General features: G+C 38.4%; 1 protein-coding gene across 6 annotated transcripts in view; it reads right to left on the reverse strand.

The window, feature by feature from the left end:
• Slc45a2 (solute carrier family 45 member 2) overlaps positions 1-12183 on the reverse strand; it is a 65650-nt gene that overhangs the window by 5259 nt on the left and 48208 nt on the right. For all 6 annotated transcript variants that reach the window (XM_087189275.1, XM_087189277.1, XM_087189276.1 and 3 more), the window contains 3 exons: positions 8456-8781; positions 2491-2634; positions 1640-1763 (listed from right to left, as the gene is read on the reverse strand). In XM_087189275.1, the coding sequence (XP_087045401.1) occupies positions 1640-1763; positions 2491-2634; positions 8456-8781 (594 nt within the window). The remainder of the gene's footprint in view (positions 1-1639; positions 1764-2490; positions 2635-8455; positions 8782-12183) is intronic.

Here is a 12183-nt window from a genome sequence, read left to right on the forward strand (position 1 = left end):
CCTTTTATAAATAAAATTTTGGTTTGAATTTACAATGGTAAGGATCTCATAGATGTATACATCAGTAAAGTTTAGAAGACTGTTTAAATAATAGTTTATCTCATACACAGGGCTTTTAATGAGAAAGGGCCTAAATATATGCTTTTAAATATTCAAATGTTATGAAATTCATATAGGAATTCAAGCTAGACTAATCAAATGGTACCTAGTAGAGGTTCTTGAAGAGACAAAGAAAATTGACACAAAGTTAAAATACTCGTTATGTGTGAAAAAATGTGTTCCTCTTATAAAAATGAAGGTGATAGTAAATAGTTCCCTTACCCTATGAAATCACAAAGGAATTCAGATGAATAATTTATTAGACCCTTTTGGTCTGTCACTTTCCAATTCTATTTTAAGTACTGGAATGTTCCTCCTGGAATTTTCTTAGTTCACACACTCCCAGGGGGAAGAAAAGTGTTTGTAAAGAAATGTAAGCTTTAAGCTACCACTATTTGATTGTCATAAATTTCAAAATAATAAATGTAATGACTTTATGATTATTGGACTCCTTAGTTACCTATATGTTATATTAGGGCCCATCCTGCTAATTGTAGTATATTTTGAAGTAATATGGAAGCAGGTTTCCTGTTGTGCTATCAGGAGGTGAAGAGCAGGGGAAGATTCAACCTTTTCCCCCTATAAGAATGACAGTGTGTCTCCCTGGGAATGGTAACAAGGATTCTTCCCATCTCTTTCCTCTTCCTCAACCTGGACCATCCCACTGCTGCCCCTGTGTCTATGCAAAACCTGGAGCTCTGAGTTGAGGATCAGCTTTTCTTCTCCAGGCCCTGGAGGAGCAAAGAGCCATGAGAAGATCTCATTGTTATTAGGATCCAAATTTCCACCCCAGAGGACCTGCTTGAATATTTCACGGTAGACATTTCATTTGGTTCAATGTACATAGAGCCTGGAGCTCACCATAAACTTAGCAAGCACACACTGCACCTGTGTGATGCCCTAGAGCTGTAGCACCAAAGTTTGGACTTCTTTAAAACCAATGGCAGAAATCCCAGTATCCCACGTTCTAAAAGTGGAAACTCAACCAACTGAAGGATCAAGAGGCTCAGACCTCATGGGAAGCTCACACCTGAGAAGTTGTTCTCCATCTTGGGACAGTGGTTCCATAACACAGGTCTGGAAACATCAGAGTCAAGGTTATTTTATATGATGGCCTTGTCACCTGATGTATTATCAATCCTTTCTGTTTTGCATCATCTGCAAATCTGATAAGCATATCTCTGAAACACCACTAGTGATCCTGCTCCAGTAAAACATGGACCTGCTGGGATGCTATCTCTCAACAATCCAACACTTACTTCATCATTGTGTTTAAAAAGTTCTCTTTTATTTCTCCAGGAAACTTTGATAAGGAACCCACTGAGTCCTCAAGCACAAAGTAATCATTGAGGGAAATGATACCTAGAATTCACTATGAGAAAGAATACTTCCTGTAGTGTTTTCTAAGTTTTTCCTGACATTCACATATTTGTCACAAATCTGATGTTATTAAAAAAAGAAAATAGATGCAGAAATACAAAATCTTGATTCTGTTAGACCAGAGACCTTTAAAAATCACCCTGAGGAGTGGAAGACTTACAAGAATAAAGTGAAGAAAACACAGAGTTGATGCACAATCCCCAACATCCAACCTCGACCCCTCTTTCGTAGATGAGAAACTCTGTGGAGTTGTGCGCACTATAGGGATCCCCACGGTACACAATCTGAAAGACAGGGTAAGGGCTATTGAGGTACAAGTGCAATCTGGCAGAGACTCCTCATGCACTCTGCTTCTCCGCCCTTGTGAAGAGCAACAAACATGTAGCTCCCCAAGGGGCCCTTCCTAGGGCACAGAGCTCATTCTTTAATGGTCAAATCACCACTTTCTTCCAATCACACCCCCTCCAGGACCTTCAGGAAGTCTCATGCCTATGCTTCAAGTCTAAAAAGATTCCCCTGGATCTTTAACATTCCTGTTCCATTAGCATCTGGCTTCACCTGTGGTAGGCAGTCCTTCCACCCTTCTTCTGGTGTAGCCAAACAGGCTTTTGACTCATCTCTACACATGCCATTTCTCTTCCTGTTTGGAATGTGTTCTTCCCCTTCTACATTTCTGCAAATCCCACTCACCCTTCAAGGCCAGATCATGCTGGGCCCTTTATGAGGCCTGCCTTGATCTCTATAGCTTCTATTGGTTTGTCTCTATTTGTTGTATTTAATCAAGTACTCATAGAGGTCTTGTGATGTCCTCTACTTAGACATGGTATAGCACTTGCTTCCAAAACTTGTCTGTGAACTAGCTCTTAAAGGTACTCTTTCCTATACTCTTACAATATTGAACTGTATGGAGTATACTGAATACTTTACTATGTTCTAGAAGCCAGCCTAGAAGGCATTGATTGAAGGACTGATGTGTGAATCATTAAGTATGTGCACAGGCTTGTTCTTTACCTGGCCCATGAAATCTGTGAAAAAGAGCATGTTGGACAGGAAGGCAGTCCATCCAATGAGGTGGCTGATACAAAGGCAGCGGTAGTGGGGAGGCATGTTCACCAGTGCCCTCAGGAGTGACTTCATGGTCATTACCCTCTGCGCCTGGAATGAAACATGAAACAGAGGTATGACCTTCAGCCAGTGGCAGGAGTCAGATCACATAGCCATGTTACATATCTGTCATTTGGCCACCACCCAGGGTCCCTTTTCCTGGGCATAGCACCTAAATTTCCATAGAACAGACTTAGAGGAGGTGTTCTGTTCAGTAAGATTGACAGTTACATAGCAGTTTCAGGCCCAGACTAGGCTTTTTGTGATGATACTGGAAATGGTGCTAGCTACACGCCAAGATGTAAGAAACATCTAGCATCCTATCTTATGTGTGGAAAAATGTGTTTCTCTTACAAAAATAAAGGTAGTAGCAAATAGCCCCCTTACCTCATGAGATCAGAAAGGAGTCCAGATGAATAATTTATTAGACCCTTTGGGGGCTAATGATACTGCTGCACAAGGTCAAATCTCACAGCTCTGAGCCAACCATCAGGAGATTATAGTTCTTAGATTTCTTAACTCAGAGAGCATGGTCAGTCAAATCCGAGATGGCCTTTGTGATCTCTGTCCCCTTGCTGCTCCCATGATTATGGTCGTTTACATGGCAAAGAGATTTTGTAGATACAATTAAGGTTGCTGATTGGCCTTGAGTTCATCAAAAGATTAATTGTATGATCCTTGTTGAATCACATGAACCCTTGCAAGTCCAGCACTACGAGGAACTGAATCCTGCCAATAACCAGAGTGAACTTAAGGACAGGCTCTTTTCCAGTTGAGTCTCCAGATGAGAACCCAACACTGCTTACATCTTAATTTCTACTTTGTCAGGCCCTAAGCAGAGAACCCATTGTATTCCACCCAGACTTCTGACCTACAAAACAGTCAGGTAATTAAAGGACGTTTTAGGCTCTAAGTTTATAATAATTTTTTATGCAATAATAGAAAACTGCCCTTATCCAGGTACCTCCTTCCTCTCGGTTCATTTCTCTGGATCCTGTTAATAGTGGATATGTGTTATGTCAGGTTAAAATATCAACAAGGTAGAACAATGTGAACACATATACACATATAAATGACTGCACTTTCCACAAATTCTTTAATTTAGAGTTAGATTGTGTTAAAACTATAGACTACAATTATATTTTTGTTTCAAAAAACTTGAGGGGAAGAGAAACTTTAAACTGTTGGCACAACTATTTTGAAACAAAGAATGCAATAGGCTCTAACATCTTGTCATACAAGAAAAAAAAGAGACCATGGAATACTAATCAGTCATCTTCCCTGATAGCACTGAGAGTATGAACATCAATCATGGTGGGGTGATGGATCTTTCTGGTCAGATTTTTATTTATTCTGAATCTTGATATGATGAAATTGACTCCAGCTAGTTTATTTATGTCTCCTGAGATTTTCTATTCTAATTATAATTGCAAATCATTTTACAACTCTTTACATTATACTGTAATGATTTTTACTTCTTTATTGCAAAAACCCTCAGAATTTTCCATTTTACATTTCTTGTATAAATTGGTATTTTAAAACTATCAATCCTTAAAGGTTATAGAAGGCCTAGCGGGAACTAGCTTAACCCTTTAACCTGCCCACTTTTCCTTCAGATGAGGATATGGTGTAAGGGCCTAATGGGACCATGTTGTGAGCAGGGATCCAGATCCTCACCAGACACTGAAGTGACCAGTACTTTGATTTTGGACTTCCCAACCTCCTAAACTATAAGAAATAAATGTCTATTGTTCATTTAAATGAATTCATTAATCTTATAGCACTTAGCCAATTGCTGATTATATTAATTTTCTTATACTTAGTATTAAAAAATATAATCATTCCCTTGGAATTGTTTCCGTACGTAGAATATGTTATCTGTCAAAATGAGTGGTGACTGGAACAGAAGTTTTATGCCTTTTAAAAGTCTTGCACTCACTTCATTTCATTTGATCTTCACCACAGCCTCTGGGGAAAAGTATGTCCTAGGCTGGATGATTCTTTGAGATGAATCATAATTTAACAAAGGGGTAGTCAAAAGGCAGATATTCTATAGGAATAATATCAACTTATTGTTAGTAAGGCTTCATTTTATTTTGTTCCTTAAACATGACATTTTTTCATTATTTTATCATTTTTTTCTTTTTATGTCTGTTACAGAAATTTTGAATCTATTGCAAGGTTTTTCTTTAAAAGAAAATTAAAGTCATCTGTTAAACCACTATACAGAGAAAGAATGACATATATTTGACAATAAACATTTTGATATATTTCCTTTCCATTTTTATCCATACAAGTTTTTCCCCAAATGAAGATTATTTTATGTATGTATATGTGTTTTACTTGACATATTATGTTTTACAAAACTCTTCAAAAACACGCACACCTTTTGTAATAATTTTATATATTCCCTTTTGCCAGACTACACACACACACACACACACACACACACACACACAATGTTGAGGTTTATTTTTGCATTAATGCTGAAGAAATGCTAAGCAAATGAATAGAGCAAGCAATATTTGAGGGAGACTTAACCTTAGGAAAACAATTTACAGATTTTTATAACTAGCAGCTAAGATTTGCTGCTTTTATTTACACACACAATTTGAATGAACAGAAATGAGGTTTTCTACTGACTAGAAACAACACAAATATTTTCTTAAAATACCATTAGAAAAAGCACACTTTTCATGTGGATGTTTCACAACGTCCCTGCTGGTTTGCAGAATTACACAAGTGGGCTCCAGTCTAACTAGTCATACTAGAGACCTGATTTGTTAGTGGCAGGGGAAGGGAGTCCAGGTATTCTCCCCAGGAAACCTGCTATAGGGAAAGGTGGGTGGGCTCGGGTCCCAGGAGACCTAAATGCTTCTGCTTTCTCTATCTGTCCTGTGATCAGGATAAAAGGAAAGTTTCATTGCAATGACTTCTTTGTTCTTCTTTGTGCTTTTCCTGTTACAAAAACAGTGTACTCGTGCTAAAATAGCTGGGATGAGGGTGTGATTAGATGAACAGAAGTTTATTCTCTTTGTATTCTTCTATCAGGTGGCTGCGTGGAAGCAGGCTGGTAACTGAAGTGTTATCTCAGTCAACCCACATGCAATATTGAGGTTTACTTCTGCATTAATTTTGAAAAACATACTAAGTAAATGAATGGAGCAAACAATATTTGAGGAAAAACTTAACCTTGAAAAAACTAGTTACAGTAGGCTTTCATAACTCACAGCTTTGTTGTTTTTATTCATGCACATAATTGAATAAACAGAAGTGAGGTTTTTCTACTGACCATAAGCAGCAAAAATATTTTCTTAAAATAACATTTTACAAAGCACAGCTTCCAAATTTCAAAATCCACTTAGCTAAATGCAATATGGTATCCTAGATTGGATCATGAAAAAAAAAACATTAGTGGAAAAATGGAAGAAATTCAAATAATCTGCTGTTTAATTATTTTAATAGTGTTGTACTAGTGCTAAGTTCTTAGTTTTGACAAATGTGCATAATTATTTAAGATGTTATCATGAGGGAGAAGTTAAAGAAAGGTAGGCAAGAAACCTGTACTATCTTTGTCACTTTTTTGTAAACCTAAAATTATTTAAATTAAAGATTTATTAAGAAAATAAAGGGCTGGGGATTTAGCTCAGTGGTTCCAGTGCCTGCCTCACAAGTGCAAGCTCCCGAATTTGATCCCAGGTACCAAAAAAAGAAAAAAAAAGAAAATAAAGCAACATGCCTTTGCAAGAGAACAGCTCTATAGGGAAGGAACAGAGTCTGTCTTGATTCCTACAATCTCCTGTTACTCAGCAGGGGGCCCAGCAGTGGTTATTAATAGTTATTGAATGAATAAATGAACAAACCATATATACAATGTTACTGATTCTGATAATTCTTACTATTGACCCAAACAACTTCCATTGACACCTATATTCCACATGACTGTTTTTGCCACATTCATTCAACAAACCACTTACAGAAAATTTGTTGCTAGCTTCCTGTGTGCCAAGCACTGAGATAAATGCCAGGAATGGAAAGGGACCAGAGACCACCTCTTCCAGGGATTCCCTTGGCATGGGGTGAGGAAGATACAAATTAACAAACAGGCACAGAAAGTTAAAAGCCTCCAACAGGGGGATGAATATCACAGTAGAAAGGACAATAGGAGGAGCCCTGAATCCAGGTGGTTAGAGAAAGAAAGATGGAGTCTTCGGAAGTAAATAACGATCTCCAAAAGGACAAGATAAAGGAGGACTGTGTGCAATAAAACTTCATTCATCTGAAAATATTTGGTAATCCTTTGTATTATTTTAAATTATTAAAAACATTTTCTGCCTCAGCACATCAAACTTGCCTGGATTTTAATTTTGAATCTGTGATGCTTTATGACTGGGAGTAGACTTATACAACAACTAATATTTCTAAATCACCAGACTAGGTTTTTTCACCTTTGATATTGTATTTAAAGTTTATAAACTCTGTATAAAGGACAACAGTTGTCTTCAACTTGCAGATTTTTTAAAAAATGAACTCTGTGGGTTAAAATACAAAAGGTCACCTAAGTATCAGAATGAGAAGTTAGCAAGTTATCAGAGACTAACAAATGGCCCCAGTGCTTGCTCCCTTTCTCACAGGTCATAGACGTTTCAGCTGGGTTCCCACTTGTTATAGTCATCATCAGAGTTGGAACTGGGCATGGACATCTGAATAAGTTCTGGCCACTTGTCTAAGTAGGTAAGCAAAAGTCACATTTGCTTCAACTTTTGAGTTGTGTCCATAAAGGAAAGGAACACACCCTTTCCTTTTCTCCTCTCTGCTCACAGAAATTTAGACATAATAGTAATAACTGATGAAGTCATCTTGAAACTCAAAATGAAAGCTCCATGTGCAAAATAACAACAAAATAGAATTAATCCAGGTCCCTCATAGAATATTAGATCAGCCCAGAACCATTTATTTTGACCTTTATAGGAGAAGAGAAATGACTTGTATCTTTTATAGACCATTGCAAGCTAGTCACCTATACCTTAACTCATTTGGGGGCCATGACTGAAACTCTGACTTGACTCTTCCAAAATCCATGCCTCATTCACTACACAACAATTTTGATCATTCATAGAAACTTTTATCTCTGCTATACTCACTAGTTGTCTCAAATTTTTGACTGAGTTTTTCCTCAATCCCTTTCACAATTTGTCTTTCAAACTACAAAGCTCCTCAACTGATACCTTCAAGTTTTTATACAGCCTCCTAATTGCCAAATCCAAAGGATTTACCCAGTCTTCATATTATCTAGCCCTCTATGGACCATGCTTCACCTGACCTTGGCAACCTCTTTTCTTTTCTTTTTCTTCTCTTCTCTTCTCTTCTCTTCTCTTCTCTTCTCTCCTCTTCTCTTTTCTTTTCTTTTCTTTCTACTGTATCACAAAAGAGCTGATATTTAAACTCAATTTGAAGGAAGCAGTTGCAACATCAATGTTGCCCAAGAGAATTTTTTTTTAGTTGCAGAAGGTTCTGAACTTGGACGCTGTGAACAGTAAGGGATTTTAAGCTTATGAAATGTGGCTAATGCAACCAAGGAACTCTTCAGGACTGAGGATGTTTTCAGACTTTTCACATGGCCTAATCTTTCACAAATGGCCTCATCTCTCCTGATTTCAAGTTCTGAAAAGAGTAGGAGACAAGAGGACCAGAGGAAAATGCATGTATTTTTCTTGAAGGTACAAATTTTAATTCCAAGTGATACTAGCTATCAGGATTTTGAAGATTCAATTAGACTTCACAAAACTCTTGACATCAAACAAAACAATGAATTTTTAAAAAAGAAAAGGAAAGAAGATCCAAGTAAAGGAAAGAGAATCTGTATCTTTACCTGTTCAGCTGGACTTTTGTTTTTTCTTCCCTGCATTGCCAGCTCTGGATTTACATAACCATTTTTAGCTTTCTCAGTAGAACCATACTTGCACATTCTGTCTGATGACAATGAAGGGTCTTGAGGGGCCTGCTGTGGGGAAATGTCTTTTGCAACATCTCTAAGTGGGGCTTCAGGTATACTGCACAGATGAATAATAAAACACAAAGTGAGCATCAAGGCAGAGAAGAAGAACATGACTTGAAATTCTGTGCCCAGCACTCTTCCCAGTTCCAGATGGGCCCAGTCTATGGCACCCAAGAGGTAACCCAGGGCACCACCAACACCTGGAAAAAAAAAAAAAAGAGCTGAATTAGCATATTTAGCAAGCATCTTCCTTTTCAGTAAATTGCTACCACCAGAGATACCGTGACCTTTCCAAACTGCATTCTCTGGGCTGTTTTTTAATTTTCTGAAAGAGTCCCAAAGGAAACCAATTCCAGGAAGTAATAAAACTAAAATGTCTTATGGTTACTTATTTATTACTAAGCTTCTTAAAATGATACAAGCTAGTTTGCAAAGATCAAACAGCCTTGAGAGCTACCTTCCTTTCTTGATAGAAGTTCTGGGTACTTGTCCATACTTGATAGCTATAGAAATAATGAAAACAAAAGCTTAAGAATGAGTTTTTAAAAATCCCATCATCATACCATAAGACTCCAACCTAAAGTTTTTTGGTTCTTGCTTTATTTTTTCATGCTTAATCACAGTGCCATTGGAGGGACACTGAGGCAGGGCTCCTCAAAATCGATCCTATCCTATGATCTAATATTTGAAATCCATTATTAGTGATTCATTCTCTTGAGTCCTTGATTTAAAGTACAAGTCTCCTGAGTAGAGGAAGATGTTACACTACTCAGCTCCAAAGTAAGTGTGTTCTACTCAGATGTTTCTGCCAGTGAAGTGTCAGTGACTTCTAAGGTCACTGAAGGGGACATACCAAGAGGTGGGAGCATGTCCAGGGAATTGAAGCACTACCCATAACCTAGTGTAGGGCTGATCCTGCTGTTAAAAACATTTCAATGTCAACTTCCCAGCTTGCTTTACCAAACATGAGTTATCTACCTGAACAGATTAGTTTTTATTCTTTCTTGTGATTGATGTCTCCATTTTATTTCCCAGATAAAGACAAAACTCAAGGAGTTCCTATCTCTAATTCTAAACACTGAAACTTCTATAAAGTTGACTCCCCAAAACACAAAACTAGCTCTTTGTTCTATGAGTCCTAATTTATCCAGAATAGTGGGAGAATAAATGATTTGGGTCACTTCACATTCTTGCTAGTTGGAACTTCATATGGAAACTATTTATAGATGGCCAACAGTCTAAGTACTGGGTGCCAAAAATTAAGCATCAGTTTTATGACCTGGGAATTGATGTGTTTTAGGCAGAATTTTGGAAGACTGAGGTTAATAGGGTGCAATGAAGAAATATGTTCTCTGGAAGCAAAGAACACACGGTCTAGCCATGGGTGATGTGCAAATGCATAAAACTATAAATGACAAGTATGGTGAAGCTGGGCAGGACCTGAAATGAAGGGGAAATTCCTGAGCCAGCCACACTTTGTCATTGATTCAGAGGAGTTTTGGGACTTGTGGTAGCTCTGGACATCATAACACATGACATTCTTTATTCACCTGTGGAAATGTAGAAGCTGTCAGAGTCACATGTCAAGTCTAGCAGTTAACCAAAAAGAATGTGTTAAAATGCTCCCCTTCCTCTACCTGTTATGTTAACCAAAACAGTCCCTAGACCAATGTCCTTGGGAGAGGGTCTAAAAGGACCCCTGGTTGAAAAGTTCTGACTGAAATCAATCCTGTGTCTTGGCCATTTGTTTCTTCATTAAATAGTTGACTTAAATCTTGACAAAAGCCATTGTCTTCCCTTAAGTGTGTTGGGGGGAATGCCCTTTTGTGTGTCCCAAACTACTGTGAAATGTAGCTACCAGTCCCAATAGTACAACATGATACGCCTGGAAAGGATAGTGGACCACTGAGGAAATTCATCTAACACAATATTTAAATGCTGGAAGGAAACATTCAAGTTTTATCGATTTACAGAGTTGTATATACCAAGAGCCAATACAGGGCTATGGAAATTCATTGTTTGCTTCCTCTACTTAACCTAAAGATTTTTATCTTCCATAATAATCTTCCAAGCAAAGCCTAGTCATGTTAGCTGCAACAAGGGCTAACCATTTTAATAATTTGCCACCTCCCACATTTACCTTCAGACTGTGGTTATCCCTCCTGCTGACATCAGCCTCTTTTGGGCCCCTGGCATCAATCTTCAAGCTATTAGACAAGACACAAGTCAGACTACCCAGAAGATGTCTCCTACCACATTAGCCAACAGGCCTTTACAAAGAGGAGCCCAGAGAGGCTCAGCTGGCTCTTCCTCACAGAGCCAGGCTGTCTTGACAAACTCAGACCAGAGATAACCTTGGAAGAATGAATGGCTTCAGCAGACAGATGTCATTTTTCATAGCTTATGCTACAACTTAAACAACAGCTCATCCTAGAAATCCAAGTGCATAGAAATATGTAAATCATTTTTTCTTCAGTCCAAAACTACCATAGATCAAATGGGAAATGAGGAGGTTTTCAGGACCAAGGAATCTAATAGAACGAGAACACAAAAGAATATCCAAGTCAGTGTCTGTATTTAACCATGTGCCAGTCAGTGCCTCACTGCATCAGGTGTGTGGTGTTAGCCAGCTCAACACTGGAGGTGACGCAGCTCGAGTCACTAAAGCTATCAGTTCCCTGCTGGTTAATTTATGCCCAAAGGAAGACAGACTAAAGATCTCCTGTGTTGCCATGGATCTTCACAAGAAGATAATTCTGATTATTTTCTGCACTTCAGAAAATAGCAATGAAAGTGTCAAATTAAGTATGGCTTATACCTATGCCCACCATATAAATACTAAATCCTCAAAAACTTAACATAAGTACCTGGGTGTGTGTATTCTTCACCCCATTAGTTTATCAATGGACATTGATACAGCACCTGCTCTCACAAGGAACTGTGATGGAAGCTTGGGAAACATCAGTGAACATGATAGATATGACCCCTGCCTTCTGAGAGTACAAGGAAAATCAATCAGAGATACATGTGATGCAGTCACAGAGGGAACACGCAAGCTAAGCTGATATTTCTTTCTCTTCGTCTTCTTTTTTTATGGTACTAGCCTGATATTTATTTAAATTTACAAAGAAGAAAAATGTTTTAAAGGCTGGTAAGATTATTTTAAATGTTCCCCACTTTTTTTTCTTCCTACTTTTAATCTCAGTATTTCCTTCTCCCTTTGGGCCCTTTCTTCACATTGTGGCCAGATCAAGAAGCCTCATTGCTTTAGGGGAAGGATGTGACAGAAGAAATCAGAGAAACAAGTGTTTCCTGGCTTCCCAGTTTCAGAATCCCTGTGATTCCAAAGGCACTGCTCGGGGGTTCAGTAGAAAATGTGGTTTATCTACAAGGCTTCCCAGATGAGGCATAGCATTCAAGGTGGGTGCACAATGTTGGTGAATGCATTAGGCAGTGGTGACCCTCCTTCTCAATGGGCCTTGCTGGGGTTGGAGGGTACATGGTGGAGAGCAGACAGCTTGGGAGATCCAAGAGCAGAGGACACCATTGCCTCATTACCTGGTCAGGCCTCAGGGAGGTCATCAGACCTCCAGGAAGGAGTG

Source organism: Heterocephalus glaber, unplaced genomic scaffold, assembly GCF_053883595.1.
Source record: "Heterocephalus glaber isolate CG9 unplaced genomic scaffold, H.glaber_assembly_v1.0 deba00001538, whole genome shotgun sequence".
NCBI lineage: Eukaryota > Metazoa > Chordata > Mammalia > Rodentia > Bathyergidae > Heterocephalus > Heterocephalus glaber.